We start from the raw sequence: 24,588 nt of genomic DNA, 5'->3' as shown, positions 1-24,588 counted from the left end.
TCAAAGAGAAATCTGCACTCTTATACTCACTGCAGTACTATTCACAATAATCAAGAAATGGGACAAACTAAATATCCACTAACAGGTTAATAAATAAAAATGTGGCATATGCATATAATTGTATGTTTTGGGGGAATTAAAAAGAAGGAAATCTTTATCATACGTGACATGGATGAAACCTGAAGACAAAATGCTAAGTGAAATAGCCTAGATACCAAAGGACAAAAAATGCAGGGTTCCAATTTTTTAGGGTATCTAACAGTCAAAACTCAGAAGTAGAGAGTACAATGGTGATGGCTAAGCACCTAATACTTGTGAAATGGGGAAATATTAATACTCAAAAAGGAAAAACTCTCACAAGATAAATCCAGGAAATCTTGCTTATTGTTAAAAATGTTGTATTGTACACTTAAAATTTAAAGAGAGTAGATGTAATGTTAAATGTACTTGCTATAATTGGAAAAAAACACCTCACAAATACAGGGAAAACATGACACAAAATAACTCATCCCTACTCAGAATTGTTTTTAGAAACTATGTCTTCAGAGAAAGTGAGACAATATTTCATGAAACTATAGAGAATCTGATAGTGAAAATCTAAAGCATTTAAAAAGTTCAGTAGTAAAGGACATAATTCTTCATTAATAGTTTTAGCATAAACTTCTCAATCCATTGAACATAAATCAAAATATAGTTGACATCAATCATTTAGCAAATCTGAAAAAAAATTAGAATCCGATTGCTGCTTTTGGGGTATAATAGTTTCCTATAAATAAGTTTGCAAAATTTAGTACAAGGAGACTATAATTTAAATTTTATTTTTGACACATAATAATTGTACATATTTATGCGACACAATGATGTCTTGATACATGTACTCCCTGTGTAACGATCAAATCAGGTTATTTGGCATATTTATTGACTCAAGCATTCATCATTGTGTAAGAATACTCCAAATCCTCTCTTATAGTTATTTTGGAACATACAATATTGTTAACTATAGTAACCCTATGGTGCAGGAGAACACCAGAACTTATTCTTCCTATCTAACTATAATTTTATACACTTTTACCAATCTCAACTCCTTCCCTGTTTTGTTTCCCCTCCCTAGCTTCTGGTAACCACTATTTTACTCTATTTCTATAAGCTCAGCTTCTTTAAATTCTCTATTAAAGTGTTAACAATATAAATAAATATATTTGAAAATTAGATTTATACATGAGGAAAATGGTTTTTACAGAAAATTTTATTTTATTATTATGCTTCTTTGTGTACCTTCAGAGTACCTTTTCTCAAGAGCCGTGCCAATCTTTCAAAATGGTATGCATGTTTTACAGATGAAAAACAGCTTAAGAGAAACTCTGTATGTTTAAGGATTTGACTAATAAGCATTGTTAGAAACATTAAAAATTATTCTACTAAAAGAAAGCTTACAATATCTAAATAGATTAACAATATATGCATAAATGTATATAAGAAAGGAGAGACAACAAAGAAAGAAGGAATTAACCTCAGAGGAATGGTAGATTAGATGATATTTGAATGGTGGGCATGATTTTTTAAAAGTAATGAATACTCCAGAAATGGAAGCAGAAAAATAAATCATGTCTTTGGAGAACAATGAACAGTACAAATAGGCTAACACTGAGTTTCTCTACAAAGTAGCAGAGTATCAGGTTGAAAAGAAAAATTATAATGGGCAGGAAATCAGGAGACATTTAGGATTTCCAACTTAAGTGGTAACTGAAATGCACATATATCACTATTATTACCACAAAAGTATGCTTTAGGAATATTCATGTGATAGCCTAAAATATTCATTTACATAGCCTAGTGCCTGACATTCAATAATCAACAAAAGATGGCTTTTGTTGTCATTATCAGTGCAAGTTTCATCATTAAAGCACACTTCAGTAAACCATATGCAAGAGGACAGAGCCTCAAGAACAAAACGGTGAAGAAAACAAGGACATAGATCACATAGACATATTAAAATATTACATAAGAAAGTCGATCAATTTTATATACTTTAATGAAATAGAAACATTAATAAAAAGAATATTTTAGCCTAAGACATGCTGTTCTAGAAGAATATTAAAAAATAATAAAGACTGTGGGGATGGGAAGGATGGTAGAATGAGATAGACATTATTACCCTATATCCTTGTATGATTACACTACTGGTGTGACTCTACACCATGTACAGCCAGAGGAATAAGAGGTTGTGTTTCATTTGTGTACAATGTGTCAAAATACTGTCATGTATAACTAATAATAACAATTTAAAAATTTTTTTAAAGAAATCTTACAGTTTAAAGACTTTTACACTGGATAAAGATACAATTAATATATACCAAGTGAATAATAATTGTCATAGTTACATTGTTGTTTTTATATTATCTAAGTTCAGCTTTTAAAGAAAAATTTGAAATTTGGAATGTAATGTAAAACTTTGAAATAAAACTTATTGCTTAACCAAAAGTACATAAATCCTAATTCCCTTAAAACTAGTTTTTCTAAATAATAAAACTCAAGGAAAAAAAAAGGTTTTTTTATTAAAAAAAAAAAAAAAAGCAGTAATGATGGGACTGGGGTTGCGGCTCAGTGGTAGAGCGCTTGCCTAGCATGTGCGAGGCCCTGGGTTCAATCCTCAGCACCAATAAAAATAAATAAAATAAAATAAAGGTATTGTGTCCAACTACAACTGAAAATAAATATTAAAAAATATCAGTAATTATAAATTTATGATATTTCCTAAACATACACATTTAAAAATATCATAACAGTGACCAAATCTTTGCATTGGTCCCATTTTTATATGATAGGAATATATCAGTGCCCAGAACAGACAAAAATCTGTGCTGTCAGAAGCTTATATATAATATTGGAGTCACAGTGAAAGACAACAGAAATGACACAAAATATGTAAATTACATCATATTATAAGGTGATCAATGCTATTAAGGAAAAATAAAACAGGAAAAGGAGAAAGTGAGTATAAGGACTAGGGTAAAAGAGAAAAAAGGACTTTTCAAACAGGGTGGTAGGTGGTATCACTGATGAGATTGAATTTATGGTGAAGATTTAAAGATAAGGGAATGATTTGTTGCTCCATAACTATCCAATTTTCTTTGTAATAACTTGATTTTGAATGTTGAAGGCAAGTTGAAATCATTCTTCTCTTTATATAATGACATTTCAAAACCATCAACAATATAAAAGTCATGTGTGATTAACTTATGGCAGATGATTATCCATATAGTCTAATGCTGACTGTAACTTTACCATCTATAGGAGAAATCTGAAAATGTTTGCAAAACCGTTAAGACCAAATTGCTTATTATACAGTATAAATGACTGCTAGTCTGATAATATGCAATTAGTTCCTAAAACCTGATTAAGCTATCCCGCATCAAGGGATATCTACTGAAATATTTATATATGAAATGTAATGTAAGCACTCATTTCCAAAAACTCCAGCAGCAAGAGAAAAGAACAAAGTGGGAGAACAGATAAAATATTTTTTTTAAGTTAGAGAAAAATATGTATTTTAAAAGTATTTTGAATCTTCACCATCCTAATACTAAGCTTCATGGAAAGTACTAGGCTATGCTGATCTATTACAGTATTTCCTACCCATCAAAAGAAAAGGGAAGGCAATAAACATTATCAAGTGAATCCAGGAGCAGTGAGTGACTAATGTGAAATCTGCCAGTAATTTAAAAACATATCAATTCCACTTTTCATTTTCTGGCAAAGGATTCTTAACATTCTACCATAATGACAGCTAGAAATCTTAATGATGGTTTAATTAACCTCTTCTGAAGTAGGTTAAATTTACCATTGATGGTACACTGGCTACAAGGTGTATACATTTTCTTTTGTGGCATTACATGTTTTCACCATAGCAATTTATGAAGTTAAAAAAGTAGAATATACATCATATATATTGATGTGATAGATATATTGATCTTAAAAATCAACATGAGAGCAGTCTTCACCCTAAAAATAAGTTATATGTGTATGAGTGTGTGAGCATGTGTGTGGGCATGTGTGTGCACACGCACATGTAAACATGTGACAGGGGTGGTGAGAATAAACAAAATATATAGTTATGAATAGAATCCTCTACTATAAATGCTAAACCTAATTTCTGATTCCTATCATTAAATAAGAATTAAGTTTAGAATACCAATGGTTAGAAAACACGCTTACCACTTGTCCATTGTGTGGGTTCTTATGTGCATATGGAGGTCCACGAATATGATTCCACATTTGGCCAGATGTCATAGCAAAGACTATACACTGAAAAAAAGGTTACCATGTTTCAATATATAAATCAGAGAATACTAAAATGATGTATTTTTTTAAAAAAATAATGGTCATCATTAAAAATATCCTACGTTAGTATCCACTTTAAAAGTTTTCAAATTTACTAAACATATAACCATGGAACTTTGGGTAAATTACTTATTTTCCTGTCAGACTCCATGTCTATAGAACTCAGATACCAACTCTACTAAAGAGATACACTAATGGTTAAATTGGATAACATATGTAAAGTATCTGGCATGGTGACAGACAATCTGATATGTGCCAACCTGAGCTAGTCAAAAGCACAGATGAGATTTTTGATGTTTCAGTGAGACCTGATAATGATCTAGATTTTCTAAAACTCATTCCTTTATTAGCTTATATCACCAAAAGCCTACATTTTTAGGTTAACGCACTTATATCCCCATAAGTATTTAACTGCTTGAAGCACACTGTAGAACAGTAACTTCAGCAGATGTTTAGAGATGGAAGAAATCATGAAAAAATACAGCCAGGGATAACTGAGAGATCATTTTTATGCCGGCTGGGCCTATGAGACAAATATATATATATATATATATATATATATATATATATATATTTGAAAAACTAATCTCAAAGATCCTAGGCATTAAAAGAGAGGGTGGGGGAGAGAATATATAAGTCAGAAGTCACAGATCAATCACTACAACACATGTGTAAGGGTGATTTGTTTAAACCACATAAAATCTTTAAATTCATGACCCTGAACACATTTGCTCTTCAATGGGATAAAAACAAACATTCACTTTATCTTATAACTAACATATGTAATTTCCTTCAACTATGAAAGTAAGTAGCAGATCACAATAATTTTATTAGGACCTGTAGTTTTGCCAATGAGAGAAATATATTTCAGATCATAAGAGTCCCAAATTATAAGTTATAGCTAATATCTCAAAATATTATCTCTACTCATAATTACCTAAATTTATGGTAGTTTTTAGATCCACATTGGGTCTCGTGATTTAATACATCAAATAAGGAAACAGATATCACCAGTTTTTCTAGTACTTGAGATGCTTCAATTCTCTAAAAAGACTGTGATGTTAAAATTAGATATAAATGCTATAATGGTATGCTCCTTAATATGCACTTTAACACATGATTTATTCAAGATTCCAGGAACCAGTTTAATAAAAGCAGGCTTAAATATAAAATACTATGCTGAGTCATTTGAAGTATTAACAGATGCATTTATAGTACTTATAATTACTCATATAACTATAGCACTTTTCTCATAAGACAATACATAAACATAAATAAACATAAATTTAAACATAAACTGAATAAACATAAACTTCTGCAATGTAAAATAGCCCACATTTAAATATTCTTTAAATAAATAAGTGTAAATGATGCTTCCTTTTTTGATTTAACAAATGAATATAACCATTTCATTACTTTCATTAATCTGGAAATCTTAATTTTTGCAATTAATTTTAATAGAATTTCATATTTTTATTTGACTAAAATATTTATATAATAAAGGGCCTAACCCGTAAGGGTAAACAGATAAATATTTTTTTAGAAAATTAGCACACTCCTTTAATCAGCTGAATTCAAGAAATGGAACACTGTCAGAAAGACAGGAGCCCTCTTGTGTCTTTTCCTAAACATTACTAACATTTTCTTGAAAATGCAACATTATAGAGTATGTATACTCACCTTTAGTAGATACAATGAAACATTTTTCAGGAGCCTAAATTAAATTTATCTTCCAAATAGGAGTTTTGGTGGATAAAAATCTTCACAAACAATTCATGTTTAATGTGACTGAGGTGTGGTAGGGTCAAACTACAGTTTTATTTAGCACTTTTATGCTGATTAATGCAGTTGAATACTTTTTCAAATTTTGATTGAAATCTGGATAGTTCTATGAACTTCCCATCAAAAGACCTCTTAATATTTGGTTACCTGCCTGTTCTTTTTTTGTTAAAGTTATTTATATTTCTGGATGCAATTCTTTGTTCAATATATACAAAGCAAATAATCTTTATCAAAACTGTGACTTTGCATTCTTTTCACTTTCAAAATAATGTATTTTAGCAAAAAGCTCTCATTTTGGTGGGGTATGGGGGATGAAACCTATGGCTCATGTTTGTTTGCTTGGCAAGCAGTCTAACACTGAGATATACCCTCAACCCAAATATAGAAGTTCTTAATCATACTGAAGTTCCATTTATCAAGTATTTATTCTATTATAGTAGCTATTTTTTTTTACATTCTAAGTTCCTTGCCTGTTATAAAGATAGGTACCTATGCTTTCTTCCAAAAATGTTACTGCTTATATTTAACATTTAGATTCATGATGCAGCTTGAATTGATTTTTTATAAATGAAGGGAGACAGAAATTGAAATTCACTTTTCCCCCATATTGGATATCCAGTTGGTACATCAATACTTATTAAAAACAACATACTTACCCACTCTATGGAAAAGCCACTTTTGTCATAAATCAAGTGACCATATAAATATGACCCTGTGTATGGCTTATCAATTTTGTTAAAAAATGATTTTTTGTGTAAAGAACACTACAAAATCATAATTATAGAAGACCATAATAAATGTTGATTATCTGTAAGCATCTAGCATTGTTCCTCCTTTTGATATGATCTTAATTTATTCTACTCTTTATATTTGGCATGTCATTAAAAATTTAGAATATCTGCTAATTTTCACAAATGAAATTGGCAGAGATTTTTTCAAGGTAAAAATGGATATATTTAAAATACTGAGACAACTATCTAAGAACATGTTATACCCACCATTAGTATAAATCTTTTAAAGAATTTCTTCAAATGATAATTGGTAGTTTTCAGTGTACAGGTGTCACATACTTTTAATTAGATTGATACATGACTGTTTTAATACTATGGCAACAGATGATTTCTTTTGAAATTCTATTTTTTTTTTGCAGGTACATACAAATACGTTTGATTCAATACACATTGATTATCCTTTTTTAAAAAAAAATATTTATTTATTTATTTTTTTAGTTTTCGGCGGGCACAACATCTTTGTTTGTATGTGGTGCTGAGGATCAAACCCGGGCTGCACGCATGCCAGGCGAGCGCGTTACCGCTTGAGCCACATCCCCAGCCCCCACATTGATTATCTAAATCTTGCTTAATTTACTTATTAGGTCTAATAATTCTTCCATATCCACAACAAAATCTTCTGCTAATAGGGCATTTTTATTTTTAGTCTTTGTAGAATGCATATATATTTTATTTTTGTCTTCATGCATCACTCTGGGCCTTAATACAATATTCCATACAAGCCATCTCATTCTTTATCTCTGGAGCTTCAAGTTATCAATTATGATATTGACTTTAGGTTCCATCCTTTTCTTTATTCCCATTGGCAGTGAATCCATTAAATGCTTATATGCATATATCGAGATGACCAAGATATTTTTTCTCTATAGTTATTAGTGTAGAGAATTATATTGACAGTTTCTCACATATGAAACTATTTTATATTACTGAAAAAAACATTTGATGACATATTACTATTTTTAATCACTATATGCTAGTACTTTGTTTAAAATAATTACATCCCTGAATTCATGAGAAAGATTGACCTATCATTTATGTTTTTAAAATGTCCCCATCAGATTTTAAAACGTTTTAAAAATAAGTTGAGAGGCATATCCTCTTTTTACATTATAAAAAAATTTTAAATAACACTGGCATTATTTTTTAAATGTTTGGAAATATTAGCCTCTTTATGTGAAGGTGTTAGCAATGGATTCAATTAATTTAATTAATAGTGCACTAGGCAGACATTCTCTTTCTGCTTGTGTTAGCTTCGTTTATTAAAGATGCTCAACTTCCTTGATACTATCAACTTCATTGGTGATATGACCACTTAATCCAATATGGTAATGTACTAAGTCATGATTAAATTATGACTCTGATAAAACTCAGTCTGTCTGACTGAATCCAGCCTTTAAGGGTTTTCAAGTCAGATCCCGTAAGTGAGCCTAAATTTAATTTTTGGTTCAAAAAATTACAAAATAATCTGCTTTTCAGAAGCTTTTCACTTAGGATTTTTAGTTATTATCCCTCAGCAAATTCCCAAATCTCAAGACTTGTGAAGTTTTTGTCAACAATTATGTTTATTTTTCTGCTTCTTCATAGAATTAGACACTTCAGGGTTTAAAGTTTCATACAATTGTTCTTTTTGAACACTGGCTTCAGACCAAATGACTAAATAGAAATGTTAAAAACAGCACTCAGATTATTTGCTGTAGTCATTTCAAAGAACACTTTTAAAGGCTGTCTCTTTGGAAAGTATTTTATTTTCTAGATTTTTATTTTCCTGGAGAATTATAAAAATAGTTCCATCTTAGAAAAACAATAATTGGTGTATATATCATATGTATACTATATATACAATAGCATACATATATGCTATAATATGCTATTTCATAGCATTTGTGCATATTGATGCACTTGTCTGATTTGTCTTCCTCACTATGGAAGTAAAGTCCCTGAGAACAGATTCCCAGGGCTCATTTCCTTGTGTTTTTTACCTTGTTCTAGCTTTGTATCTCCATGTTGTTCTTCATAGTTCTGAGTACACAGAGTAGGCTTTCAAATTCTAGTTAATTAGTCAATAAATAAACATGAATAAATAAAGGTTAATGCACTGAAACCCATCATTGCTATTTTAAAACTAATCAAAATGTAAATAACATAGGCTGTGATTGTGGCTCAGTGCTAGAGTGCTTACCTAGCACACGTGAGGAACTGCGTTCAATTCTCAGCACCACATAAATAATGAATAAATGTATTGTGTCCATCTACAACTAGAAATATATTTTTAAAAATGTAAATAACATAAGCTAGTATTTCTAAGGAAAAAATAAAAACATGTACTAGTCTAAGTCATAAAAAAACAACGGTATAAATACCAATGAAAGTAACAACCATATATTAAATTTTCCTTAAACCTAAGGAAATGTATTTATCCATTTAACTTTCACATAAAATATTTACTGAGCACTTTCTTCATGTCATGCACAATCTAAACATTAGGATTACACAAAAAAATGACAGAAACATCAACCTCAATGTAGCAAGAGAATAGTTAACTTCTAGTATTATAATAGGTAAGTATTCAATAAACCTTAAACTGAACACAACATAACTTGGTATCTTTCTCAAATGCAGGTTTCCGTAACCCTGAATTAAGAACACCAGTGGCCTGAGGTGTATCTATCTTCCTTGTTTTTCAAAATGAGCTCCTCAGTTCCTACATTGACCAAAGAGGGACAATGTGCTTCATGCCCATTTCCACTACAGTAACTGTGCTTTTAACTATCCTAGAAAATAGAACTTGAGGAGAGATTTAATTTGGGGAAAACGTTTCTTATTGTATCTTTAAGAAAAAGAAAAAGGAAAAAATCATAACATGCTTTTAACACTTTGGGTTTATATGTTTTGGATTTCCACTATGAAATTGATATAAACTTGAAAATCAAAAGTAAACTGTTCATACATGTGAAAATTAAATGCAGTTGGCCTTCAATATCTGTGTTCCACATCTGCAAATTCAACTATAGATCAAAAACACTTCAAAATAAAGAAATTTTGACTAAAAACACACACAGAATTTTTTCCTTGTCACTTATTCTTAAAGATATAACATTACAACTATTTACCCTGTACTAGGTATTTGAGTAATCTAAAGATGATATTAATATACACAAGAGCATGTGTATAGGTTATATACAAAAACTATTTCATTTTATATACGGGACTTAAGCATCTATAGATTTTGATACTCATGTGGAATCTGTAAACCAATTCCCTACAGATGTCAAATGACATAATTTTATAGAACAAGATTTAATATTTTATGTAGATTTTATGCAATTCTTTTATATTCCTTATCTTTAAAATATAATATTATTAAATTTTGAGTAATTTAATGACATTTCATCACTTAACTAACAATTGGTATAAATGACCAGAGTAACAGCAGAAAAGCTTGTCAGGGAATTCATATACTACTCAATTTCTACTATTCACAAGTGAATTATTTGTACTGAGTTTTTAAAAACGTGGTTAACATATTCAATTTTATAAAAATCTTCTGTAAAAATGTTATCATTATTGTACTGTACTCATTCTATAGACTATACTTGTAAGAAAAAAGGTAGGAAATGTTTTATGATTCTTTCAGTTACCAAGAAAGGCTTCTTAAGATAAGGTATATAATTTGATAGAAAGGCTAACCAAAGGATACACTGAGGATAACTGTTCAATAAATATTATTTATAATCACCAATGAGTTCAATTAAGATTAGCAGAGGCATGGAGTGTTGAGGAACTTCACAGGCTAAGTAATTGTCACTGTTAGAAGCAAAAGATTCAGGCAACCACATTCAAATGCTAAAAAAATTTCTACAAATTTCTGTCCATAATATGGGTAATTTAAATTCTGTTATTGAGGCCATTGCTTCTCTTCATTACAGAAAATTAGTAACTAGATTTATTAAGAAAAATATAAACTCATTTCATTATATTATAGTCATAAGCCTTTATACAAATATTCATTTGCCTGTACATAGAAATAACCTATTTGCAAATAGACAGTCCTATCTTCAAATGGCCAGAGGACTCCATTGCCTGATGGCCAAAACCATTAAGGGTCATCCACAAACAACAGTGACCAATTTATTCACTCCTCATAGTGAACAAAACAATAAATCACAAAGATAGTAACCATTAACACTAAAAGCAAACAATTCTTTTCAAATAAGTTTGGAAGAATGAAAGTCCTCTTCCAACATCTCTTAGGTCACAGCCATCCTGTAGCTTTGAAAGAAATAAGAAATATAATTATTCTAATAAATCACAAAGCATATATGCCAAAGAACCTTTCATAAGTGTGAAAATTAAGTAGTGTATATAATCTTCAGCTCTTAAGCTTTTCAGAAAATTTAAGTAATGAAACTGATATAATTTCTTCTGGTGCAGAAGAAATGTTGGGGTATTTGAATCATCCTACTAATACAGATAATTTGAGCTAACAGGCAGAAAATAGTTTCTAACCTACTGTGGTTTACTATGATAATAAAGGTTGGGTTAGTAGATATTTTTAATTATGTTTTATTTTACATGCTTTTAACAATATATTCTTAGGATGTTTTTCTTTGTGTTTGAAAATGAGTGTCATTACTCATCACAATAATATCTGGTTTGAAATGACAAAAATCTATGAAGAGCTTTAAGCTGCCATGAAGATCTGCATTATAGGCTCCAAGTAAGTAGCATTTTAAACACTATACATTTTATTGTGTATATATGAATTATAATATTATGTACACCCGTAGTTCAATATTTTATTGAACCATTCTACATTAAACATATCAAAAAGCAGGTATTATGTTCACTCACTGTCCATTACCTTCATGTTTGGGGATAGCAAAAGGGAGAAGGGAGTGAAACCATAACCAATCAATGATGCATATTTTATCCAGAAACAATCATAAGCTTCTACAAACAGTACTGAACAAGTATTTCTGTTCCCTCCACCCTGTTCTAGGAAGTATGAAACCAGAAGGATCTATTCATGAGTACATTTCTATTATGTGTTTTAAAATTCAACAACCAGAAGCCCTAATAGATCTATGTTTTAATTCCTCTTTATCAGGAAGTTACAGGATTTCTGTTTGTCCTATACACTAAAGCAATAACTTCCTATCCTCAATATACATACATTTCATTCTTATCCTATGAGTCATTCCTTTCTCCAATATACATATCATTCTTATTCTTCCTGTGAGTCATACAAAATAAAGTGAATACAACAATGAAAATAAAGTCTTAGAATATAGTCTACACCAAACTGAGGGCTCATTATCACTAGGAAATACCACTAGGAAGCACTTTTGCATAGGTTCACTAGTAAAAAATGCATCAGTTATTTGTAGCTAGTCCTGTTCTTTATTAAGAAGTATCAAGGAGATAGTTTGTACTATACTATTTTTCTAATTATTCTCCCTTCTGTATATTTTTTTGAAAATTTTAAAGTGATCTAATTTCATATAACTCCTCACCGTTTTTAAGAGTTTTGTTTTAACTGTGCAATCCAAGACTTTCATCAGAATTGCTACATGTTCACTGAGAGTATTTTTACCATTTTTTTTAGAAATACATTCAAACTTCCAAATCAGAATGAGATATTGTTTATTTTAAGTAGACAAATATTTGAGAATCTCAATAAATGGGGCATCACTTTAGATTATGTCTTAAATTTCTAGGGAAATATCAAAAAATAGATTAAGAGAAATAGAAAATAAATAAATCCAATTTTCTGCCATATAAATGAAGAATTAAGTTTGGTGGTAATGGTGATGCTGATGGAAGAAGGCAGAAAATGAAAAAAAAATTAAATTACATATCTAATTTTACTCCTCAGATGATTTAAATTGTTTACATTGTGAATCAACAGATAAGTCAAAGCCACCATGGTTTTGTTTATCTCCACATTAATAAGAAAAGTGGGGAGAGATGCAAAAAATTTTTTTTTAATTCAACATTTTATTATCAGTGCAGAGTTACTGTTTAAAAATATGTCTGGCTTTCTGCAGCCAGTTATTGAGTTCTAAAAGGCTGTCATTGGGGAGCAGGCATACCTGCCAAGATTGCCTCCTGAAGTATGTGTCTGTGAATGTTATAATACCTTCTGCTTCACCAAATTAATGAGCTTTCAAGGATTCACAGTAAAACACAACATCTGTGTGACAGAATACCAAAAAACTGGTCTCTTCAAGTATTTAACACATAAATCATATGGTGTTTATCCATTTATTTGCAATCATAATGGCTCAATATATCCAGTTACTTAATATCCAACATATAAGATATGGGCTCAGGTTTAGAGAAGTTCAGCTTTGTGAAAAGAATATAGAACTTCATCAGATATGTGGAATCAAATTTCAGAACTGAATCACTTTCCTACAAGTTGCCTTTAACCTAATCTTTGTTTCCTTGTTTGCAAAATGAAAATAAGATAAGTTTCTTTGCAATTATTGTAAAGGATAAACATAAGGCATATCCAAAAAATGAAAGATATTCAACATAGTAATGTCAATAATTACTAATTTAAAATATAATTACAGAGTATCTCTCAAAGAGTAAGAATCCAGAGTGGAGACAATATCATTTTTTTGATAGACTGAAAAGGAGATAAGCATGATATTAATGTTTAAATACAAAAAAAATTTTAACATCTCAACAACACCTTAAAAGAGATACTGTTGCTGGGTAGCTTTACTAAGAGAGGCAACTTGAAAAAAAGCCTGGGAAACCCAAAAATACTGTTGAAATTAACAACTGAGATAATTAATGTCACAAATAGTGTCCATTTATTTTCACTAGAGGAAAATTAATTAATTTTAAATCATTCAAGAAAATATTAAGAATTTATATAATCAACAGATCTTATCTTGGTTGCTCTCAAAAATACAAACTTTAAATTTATATTTGCTTTATCTATTAGAAGGCCAAAGAGGCTCTGCTTGCATATATAATCTCGAATTATTATTGCAGAAGGGAGAACTGCTTTACTGTGCCTACTGCATGGGATAGTTTTCATTCTATTCTGTCATTTCCAATTCAATCCTGTTTGTTGTAGTATAGTTGTATTCTTTTTTATTATGAGGCAATTTCTTTTTAGTTATATGTAACATTAGTATTCATTCTGTATAATTATAAAAGCATGGAATAGAATTTTCTGTAATTCTCAATTTTAAAAGACTCCTATTTTTTTTTGATAAAAATAAAATAGGAAGGATGAATGGCTATTCCAAGAAGGCAAAAGAAACTGATTATTAGCTGTAACAATATTTTAATCTGCTACAGATAAGGTATTATACATGTATATATCCATTTCAAGGACCTATTTATAAATATTTCCTACAAGCCCGGCGCAGTGGCACACTCCTATAATCCCAGAAGCTCAGAGAGCTGAGGTAGCAGGACTGGAGTTCAAGCCACCATCAGCAACTTAGTGAGGCGGACTCTGTCCCTAAATAAAATATAAAAGGGTTTAATCCCTGGTACCAATAGGTAGGTAGATAGATAGATAGACAGACAGACAGATGGATAGATATAAGTAAAAATTTTGTGCATGTTATGTTAGATTTACTTTTGAGTACCATATATTTTTTATTCCTATTGTAAAAGATATTTCATTTTTAATAATATGTCTAAATGATTTAGTATATAAGAACCATCATGATTTTTGGATATTGAACATAATTCAGAAAAATGTTGGAACTCCATCAATTCTCCTGAATTTTCCTGTGGACAATTATATCATAGGCAAATCTTACTATAGGTAAATAGTGATATGCTTCCTTCTTTATAATTGTTATTTCCAATATTTCTTTCTCTGATCTTATACATTGACTAATCCCCCTAGTAAAACAAAAAATAGTAGGAAACTGTAGACATCATTTTTCAATTTTCACTAAGATATATTTTAATAGGTACACTTTACCTGGTTAAGAATCAGGTAAATTAAGAATTTATACTTTATTAACCTTAAAATCATGACTGATGAATTAAAGTAATTTTATGACATCTAATCATATTTATAATCATAAATCATATTTCCCTTTGAAACAACTAATGTGAGGGCTTATAATTACTTCATACTTCCCTAAATTCTTAACCTTTCCTAAACCCTAACTTTTGCGATTTGAATAACTTAAGAATTTGGTTAACACTATTTTTTTTTTTAAGAATTTTTGCTTCTACATTCATAAGTAAGGTTTGCTATGTGCTATTTTACTTATTCCTGTACTTTGGCCATCTCTTCACTAAATTCTCACATTTGGTTTTATGGTCTTTTTTATAACATTTCATTATCCATAGCAGACTGATTTTTTAATTTCCACAAAGTTTGTGGCAAACTTTTCTGTTAACTTTTCTTTATGTGTGGGGAAGTATTTCTGCCATTTATAATTAATTTTGTAGTAAATGTGTGCAAACACTGCTATCTCCTTTGTAATATTGTTCTTATTGCTCATATTTAAATTATAAATAAGTTTATTTTTTCTGAACTGGCTAGTAGCAAAAGGCTACTCTGGGAGAGGAAAAGATTTTGAAGCTCAGTAGTTGATTTTTGTTATTAAGAAAACTGGCTATTTCCTTAAAATGCAACCAACAGAGCCACTGCTACCAAGAAAATACACTCACTACCTTAGTAGTGAGTTTAGATGGGATATTTTATGAAGTTTTTTGTTTGTTTGTTTGTTTTTTTAACCTTTGGGTTCCTCAGCATTGTCTATGCTCTCATTTTATCATTTCCTAGTGAATCTGTCCAAATAGAAGTTTGAAATCATAGCTATTACTTCTTAGAAGAGCATTTTCATTTTCTGGGAATATATATTTCCTTATAGTTTTTGAGATCTGCCACCCATACTTCAGAACTCCCTGTTCATTATGATAAAAGGTCATTAAAAGGAGGGCACCTTACACTGTCTCTGCTATTCTCCAATATCAATGCCAAAATTCATGGGTAACTTGGAGTCTGACGGTTTTTTCCCTCTTCCAGCCACTTGGAAATGGATTTTCAGAGGTTTTATTTTGTTCTTCATTATGTACTTAGTTTTCAAGAGGAAAATGGGAATGCTCAGACCTAAACTAGAACCATATTCCAAAGAAAACTTTTATAAGGAAAAGAAGTTGGGGCTTATAATGAAGAATGAAATCATGTCAGCTGTAGGAAAATGGAAAGAACTGGAGATCATCATGTTATAGGTTCAGCAAAATGAGTCAGATAAATAAAGACAAGTGACCCATGTTTTCTCTCATATGTGGAAAGCATTAAAAAAATAAGATGTCTAGAACAACATAGAAGACTATTAGTGAAGGGAAAGGACACCAGATTTAGGAGGGAGAGAAGGGAGGAGTAAGAGAAGAATATATTCATATAAAGAAATGTCACGGTGAAATCCATTAATGTGTGGAATTCATGATTGAATAATTATAATAAAAATTATTTTTAAAAAATGTGTGAATTTTCTCTTTTACTAGTCTCTAAAAAGGCTTTCATGGTTAGATAATCCCTTCATGAATATTTCTTTTTAAATGACCTAACAAAGTACTGGACAAGCGACTTTTTCCAAGGATAACTTGCAGATGCTGATAAAATTTATTAAGGGTTACTATCTTTATTATAATATATATATATTCATAAAATAATTTTGTTTTCAATAAAAACCTTTTTCTTCTCTCTCTCTACATGTGTGTATAGTGATATATAGTACTAAATTTTAAAGAACTGTTTCTAGAGTTAGGTACTATTTTACCCATCTTATTTGTTTTGTGTTTTTACCTTGATCAGTCTTACTAAGTATATCCATTTCATTGATGCTTTCATAGAGCCAGCTTTTTTAAAGTACCCTCTTCCTATTTGAGTAATTATTCTAATACTTGCTTCTTTAATCTCATTTTATATTTTAGCTTATTTTCACTTTTAGTAAGAAGTATAATAATTTTACAATTAAAAAAAAGAAGTGTCTTGAGCCATCAGAATTAAGTGGGAGAAGTCAAAGTTCTTTCTCAATGTCTACCTAGCCATATATCAAGGTGGTGGCATCCTAGAAGCCTCTCAGTGAAGAGAATCCAGCATGTTACATATTTTTCTAAGACTATAAGAAACTTGTATCTTCACCAAAAATTCTCAGAGAATGGGCTGGAAAACCACTAGTTGTATGAGGAGGTTTGTTTTATTATCTAGATATTATAAGGAATTTAATTGGGACCCAAACACTTTTTTGGACCAATAAGCAGAAATACTATGCTGTTAGCTACAATATGGATCAACTCATTTCTTCTCTCTGGACCTTGGTTTACATTTCATTTATTATACATTCAAATCCTAGTGCACTGATAGTTTCCAAGCATGTTTTTTTTTTCAATTATATATTATATTAATTCTAAATTCACTACACTAGTGTCACAAAACATTATATTGGTTTTTGAAATCTGTGAACTCATCCTTCATGATGAATTTCATGATCAAAGTTTTTGAATGCACTGTATATGCTTGAACAACACACAACATTTACTTACTGAGTATAGCGTTTAAGTCATGTTTTCATGACACCTATGGTGTCATGGAAGTTTTTTTGGGGGGGTCTTGGAATCTATCAATTGCTGATAGTACGTTATAAAAATTTCAGGATGATTAGTGTTCCTTTTAATTTCCACATGTAACATGTTCAGGTACACATGTTGAGCCATCATTGCATTCAGTAAGAAATCCCAAATGATCATGGTGTATGATCCTCTTTTTCTTTAATGTCTTTATTTATTTTTATATGATGCTGAGGATCAAACCCAGGGCCTCAGATGTACTAGGCAAGCACTCAACCACTGAACTACAGCCCCAGCTCAATGTATAATCCTTTTAATATACTGGTGTATTTGGTTTGCCATTAGTTTATAGAAGATTTTTGCATTCATATTCATCAGGGATATTGGCATGTAGTATTCTTATAGAGTCTTTGGTTTCAGGGTAATGTTAGCCTTATAAAATGACCTCGAAAACATCTTCTTTTCAATGATTATCTGTACTACTGTGGTATAAATTATAATGTCTCTTCTTTCATTTTTCCTTTTGAATCTTCTTTCTTCATAGTTAGGCTAGTAAAGATTTGTTTATTTTATGTTTTAAAAAAACAACTCTTCGTTTCATTGATCATTCTATTATTATTGTCTTTGTTTTATATATCTTACTGTTTTTTTTCCCCTTTCCTCTGCTAACTTTGGGCTTAGTTTGTTCTTTTTTTCATCCTTAGAGTAAAATGTCAGCCTGTTTATTTGAGATCTATTTTTTTCTTCACATAAGTTGTTTATTTCTATAAGCTTCTCTCTTGAATTCTTTCACTAAATATCACAAAATTTAACATGCTATGTTTATATTTTTATTTATTTCCCTTTGATTTCTTATTTAATCTTCTTGCTTGTGTGCTAATTTCCATATACTTGCAAATTTTCTAATTTGTGTCTTGATAATTTATAGTTTCACATCACTAGTCAGAAAACATACTTGAGTTTATTTCAATCTTATTAAATTTGTTAATACTTGTTTTATTTCCCAACATATAATCTATCCTAAAGAATGTATCATGTGTACTTGAGAAGAATGTGTATTCTGTTGCTGTTGCAATGGAATTTCTATGTATTCTTGTTAGTTTTATTTGGTGTAAGGTGCTGCTCAAGTCATCTGTGTCCTCATTGGTTTACTGGATGATTTATTCACTGGGGATGGGGATATAGCTTAGTTGGTAGAGGGCTGCCTCACATGCAGAAGGTCCTGGGTTCAATCCCCAGTACCAAAAAAAAAATAATAATAATGAGGCACTGAAGTTCCCTATGTATTTCTGTCGATTTTTCCTTTTGACTCTATTAATATTTGCTTTATATATAAAATGCATTCCAATGTTGTGAGTGCATATATTTATGCTATTATTAAACACATCTGATAAACTGACTCTTCCGTTATTATACAATAATTTTCTTTGTCTTGTTTTTGACTTAAAGTCTATTTTGTCTAAAGTAAATGCTGCCACCCCTGCTGTCATTCTGTTGGCAATTTACATAGGATATCTTTTCTTTCAGGTTATGTTTATGTCCTTAAAGCCAAAATGGCAGACTCTATTCTTAATCCTTACATTGTAACTATTTATATGTTTGAAATCCTATTTGCCTTATGGCCACCTTAACTTTCTCTTGGTTAAAATGTGATGAGTCTACATACAAGACACAAGCGTTAAGTGTTCATCTTTCAAGTGTTGTAATAGGCAACCAAAAGGCCTCATGATGGTTGAGCAGAGAAGGCTGCCCTTTTCATACCAGACTTGGTGCCCAGCCAGTATATTCATTTTCTGATTGTAGTCAGATACTCATGCTCCCCTTCCTAGGCCAGCCATGTATATATATATATATATATATAATGTGTGTGTGTGTGTATATTCCTAGACTATCCAGGAGCCTTAGGTGAGACATTGACACATTTTGGGGAACCCTGTTGACTCAGAATTCCTTTACCCCATCAGGTCTAATAAAGGCAGATACCTTTAGCAGACTCCTTCATAGTAAGATGATTTCCCTGTCTGCAATGAGTATCATTTGATACTTGCCCAGTACTATTCCGGGGGGAAAAATGAATCAGTTTTTCTTGGTGTCTTGCTTATAAACTGACCTAGTAAGTAAATAAATATTGATTGTTACTTTCATTTCTGCTACTTGTTTTAAATTACCGCCTTGACATCTGAAAGCTCAGCAAATTGACATAGTGCAGAGATTGGGCAATTAAACAAAATGGCTGCTCTAGAAGAATAAAAAAGCCTAAAGGTCTCTCAGGGCACTCAAGAGATGACTTCTGCGTTTTCCAAGAGCCTAAGGGTCTCATGGGACATTTCATCAGATGTTCAGGGAAATAGATTCCAAGAGGCACTCACCAGCAATTCTTGGGAAGTGCTTACAGATTGTTACAGAAACTTTTGGGTTAAAGATGAAACCACTGGTCTTTCTTTCTTTTAAGCTCCTAATCCCCAGCCAAACTTGCTGTTGGATCAAATAAAAAATCCAATAAAGAAACTCTAAAAATGCTGAGACATAGTTTCCTAGCCACTTTTTATAGCCCTATGACAAAGGGACCAAAGACAGTTGGAGTCCCTGAAAGCTGATTCTTACTAATAACTATTAACTTTGAATGAGTATCTAGTGTTGATAAATGACTACAACTTCAATGGAGGAAATATACATGCACCTTCAGTTGCTCCTCTGCAAAGGCCTCAAGAAACCTTAGAAATTTCATTGTTCTCTTTCAAGATAAAGGAGATAATCTTGTCCAACTTAGTGATGCCATGCAGAGTGAGTTACTCCAGTGGGGTTTTTTGTTTGTTTGTTTGTTTGTTTGGAGTCAGCATCAAGATAGCACAGCACAATCAGGAGTAGCAGCAGCAATGACACCATCATTTCCATGTAATCTGAATGCTAGACATGTCTGTGCTGGATTCAGGTAGGCTTCAAGAAGTTGTGATAGTGGCTACTCAGGTAGAGTTTATAACTTTTTGCCTCAAATATATACCAGCATAAAAAAAGTGGCACAAGGGTGGCAACCAGGATGCATCCACAAACTCTGCCACTTACCAAACAGCACTGGGCATGGGGAAGTCATCTGAGCTGCTTGGCTGCAACTTCCCAAGTGCTATATCCCTGTTCATACAGAAGCCAAAGCAGTGCCAGAAACCGCTCCCGTTAATGTTTGTGCCCAATCACCATCTTAGGAGTTCTAACCAGGAGAAAAAAACCATAGGTATATCTGAAGGAAATATAACATGACAATATAAAATTTTGTGATCTTGAATATAGGGTATCTCTTCATTTATTTAGGCCTGTTTTGGGTATTGTCGTTTTCTATTCTTTTGTTTTTAGTACCTTTGCCTTTAAAGTATTTCTCTTGCACCAGTTTCTCACTGACTTTTATCCTGTGGGAAAACTGCATTTTATTAGAGTATTATGTTTGTTTACACAATGCACATAAACACATTAACATGATTATGGTTTTCTCCCATTTTTTAATTTATATTGTTTCATGACGAGTTTGTTTATTGTAGTATTAGGGATTGAACCCAGGGCCTTGCACATGCTAGCCAAACGCTCTACCACTAAGCTACCTCCCCAGCCACAACTTCTTTTATTTTTTTGAGGCAAGTCTTTCTAATTTGCCTAGGTTGGACTCAAATTTATGATCCTCCTTCCTCAGCCTTCCCAGTAAATGGAATAAAGTAGCTGGGATTACAGACATGCTCACTACACCCAGCTTGCTTCATTTGTTTTTTATTCCTGTGTTTTTCCTCTTTTCTTCTGTAATTATAGGTAAGTTTTAGTTTTATATTTTAATCCTTCTATTACCTGCTAGCTATATCGCTTTGCTAATTTTCAGTTGTTCATCTGGAGATTACAATATTTATGTATCTTAAACTCATCCCAACTAATTTAAATTTGATACTATTCCACTTAAAGTAAAACACAGACACACACACACACACACACACACACATATAAACCCATCAATTTATTAATGTTACTATTTTTTGCTTTACTCTCATGTCTTTCAAAATAGTTACATTAAAATAATAATAATAATAATGATAATAATAATAATCCCCTCTACATCAGGAAATTGTTTTATTTATTTTCCAGGAATAGTTTAAGCCCATATGTATAATATGAATTTTGTGATATTTATGTTTTAACACCAACGTCTTAATTAATATAACTAGTAAGCACCAGACCTATCAGTATCTGAATCCATTTTACTTATATAATATTTATGTTTTATTTTATTAGCTAATTATTTAAAGAAATTTAGCATGATCATAAGAATCAGGAAGAAAAATACTTCTGTAGAAATTCAGAAAGGAGCATGTTCATATGGTTCTTCCAAAATTATCTTAACTAGTATTCCATCTGCCAAATCAATCCACTGCTTTAAATGAAATGTACTACAGTGATCACTTTAACAAACTTAATCATGATATTTGTCTCAGGAGTATTTTAATGGATTCCCATTGCCTGTGGGATAAAACCCATACGTCTTAGCATTGTGATCAAGAACTGCCTTCTTTTTTCCCCAGCATCATCTCTTACTGCTTCTTGCTTTGTCATCATTGCTCTAGCCACACAGAAATATAGTCCTCTGAATAGTCCATAATCCTTATCACTGATTACTTGACCTTAAGAATTTCAGAATTTCATTACTTTTTAAAATTTAGCTCCTCTCATACTCTGGGATACCCTTTACTCTAGAGTAAGTACTCTTTCTTTGTATTCCTATAGTTCTACCTGCTTACCCTCCATTAGAGCAGGAATAACCTTATCTGTATTTGTCTATTGATTTGTTTGTATCCTCACAATGAATTCATTATAGGCAGATCTGTGTTTTATCTACTAACCCCACTACCTAAGAAACATCAGGCAAACAGTAGAAATAGTAGTTGGAAAAAAATGAATACATTTGCAAATTGCTTCAGTTTGCAAATTACTTCAAGCTATCATTATCAATTCTTACTGATTTTCTAAATATGTTCAATATGTGTTATTTAGCACTTGAAATGTGCCAAGTGCTTAGGAACATTGCATTTTAATAGTGAAAAGTGGAAGGAAGATAGTGTAGATTAAACTGACAATGAACTTATACTATATCATCACAGTCATAAAAAATGAATTCTTCTCATTCATACTTGAATCCATTATATTAATAATCTGGCTCATTTTGCTAATATTATAAAACTTAACTATTATGCAAAGAAATAGGTGAAAAAGAGACAGTGTGAATCACATACCAAAGATACCATGGCCCAACCAGTTTTATTATAGATGAACTCCAAGTTGTTCCTTCTTAAATAGAGCAAACCACCAACAAGTGACACCAGCAGGGCCAAAGCAATGGTACCAGAGTAGTTCGGTGGTCTGAAAACACGAATCTGCAAAAATGAAATGAAAATTTTAAAAGTGAAAGAGAAATAATCAAGTTTTTTTTTTTTTTTTTTCCCATTTACTAGCCCTTCTCATTGGATTTTTGATTGGTTTCCCTAAGGAATGACAAAGTTCAGCATCTTTCCATGGGTTTACTGTCCTTTTGTACAATCTCCATATGGAAATGTTTATTCAGATCCTTGGCTCACTTTTAAATGGGTCTTGTCTTTTCCTTATTGCATTTTAGAACCTTATTATATATTACTAAATATAAATCAGAAAAATGATTTGCAAAATATTTCCCCTATTCTGTGGGCTGTCTACTCATTCTTGATGTTGTCTTTTAAAGTATAAAGGCTATTTAATAGAAATAGATACAACTGATAGGAACTCATATGAGTTGTAAAGTACATATAGTTCTTGATTATACTAACTTTTCCTTCCTAAAAAGAACCAAGGATCTTTGGAGAGATGGCTTTTGAAGTTAGGTTGAGTAAATGGGTAGATACAAGAAGAGTCTGGAATTAACTGTTAGGTCAGAAAATAAGAAAGTATTTAAAATGATGAGGCATGTCACAGAACACAGGAGTCACCATGAAGGACTCCCACTAGTGAACTCTGATATAATTTAGAACCAAATTAATTAAGAATAGCAATAAATTACAAACCACAGGGGGAAATAATATGTTTTGTATTCTTTTGTGATATGATTAGTCAGATGCAGGTGGAAAAGTTCAAGATAAAAACAACTTGATTGTACTCACAAGTTCAAGAAACAACAGGCATCACACACCACATGAAAAAGATACCCGAAGTGATAAGTGACAGAAAATATGATTCGGATAACTTCCAAAGGCTTTGGGCTGCAGGAGGTCTCCAATTGCTTAGTACCTGACCTTGGAGTGATTACAGCATGAAGATAATATCCCCTCACAATTTATAGGACAAATACAGGAGATAATTAAAAAAAAAAATGACCTACATAATATGGTGGCTAAGAAAGCATAAGCAGAATCCTATATGACTAAACATTAGGTAGATCAAATGAGAAATCATTCTTTGTAAAAAGTAGGATAAAAATTCCATTTTTCCAAGTGTCAATGTATCTAAAGGATAGCCAGCAGGCTATAGAAATATTCCAGATTAAAGCAAGATAAGAAAGATAACTAAATGAAATGACTTATTCTAGAATAGATCTTGAAAGGTGGAAAAATGTTATAAAAGGTATAACATTCTAATTGGAACTACACAATAGGATTCAATAATTCTAATATGGACAGTAGCAGCTCAAATAAAATTATGATACCACTGTGAACACAATTTGTCCAATTGGTCCACATGAGAGACAACTATCTTAGATTAAATGTATACAGACCTACTGGTAAAAATGAATGTTTCTGTATTACTTTGAGTATAAATGCACTTTTAAAGTAACTGGTTAAATTTGTTCAATGCAGAAAATAATGACATTATTAGGGGAAAAAATAGCTCTAAGTCCTAGATGTTATCATTAACATCATCTCCTTTCACAATAATCAGTCTATTTCAACCGATATTTACATTTATGCTCTTAAAAAATTCTAGATCATACTATAAATACTTTCAAAATTATTTTCTCACTTGGCAGACCGTGAGTTTGATCCTATGAGAAATATTCTTGCAAATCATTTTTTGGCTATGTCATAGCACATTTATTGAGTCTCTTATTTTTTAG

At 31.1% G+C, this 24,588-nt stretch overlaps 1 protein-coding gene across 6 annotated transcripts in view; it reads right to left on the bottom strand.

Annotated features, from left to right (window-relative positions):
• Tusc3 (tumor suppressor candidate 3) overlaps positions 1–24,588 on the bottom strand; it is a 312,880-nt gene that overhangs the window by 188,205 nt on the left and 100,087 nt on the right. For all 6 annotated transcript variants that reach the window (XR_007343351.1, XM_048791805.1, XM_048791806.1 and 3 more), the window contains exons 5-6: positions 22,742–22,882; positions 4,216–4,305 (exon numbers count right to left, since the gene is read on the bottom strand). Coding sequence is in view for 5 of the 6 variants with exons in the window: in XM_048791805.1 (XP_048647762.1) it covers positions 4,216–4,305; positions 22,742–22,882 (231 nt within the window). In the remaining variant the exon portion in view is untranslated. The remainder of the gene's footprint in view (positions 1–4,215; positions 4,306–22,741; positions 22,883–24,588) is intronic.

The sequence above is a fragment of the Marmota marmota genome, unplaced genomic scaffold (assembly GCF_001458135.2).
Source record: "Marmota marmota marmota unplaced genomic scaffold, marMar, whole genome shotgun sequence".
Taxonomy (NCBI): domain Eukaryota; kingdom Metazoa; phylum Chordata; class Mammalia; order Rodentia; family Sciuridae; genus Marmota; species Marmota marmota.
Note: the sequence above shows the minus strand (reverse complement) of the source record. Positions and strands in the feature narration are given on the sequence as shown.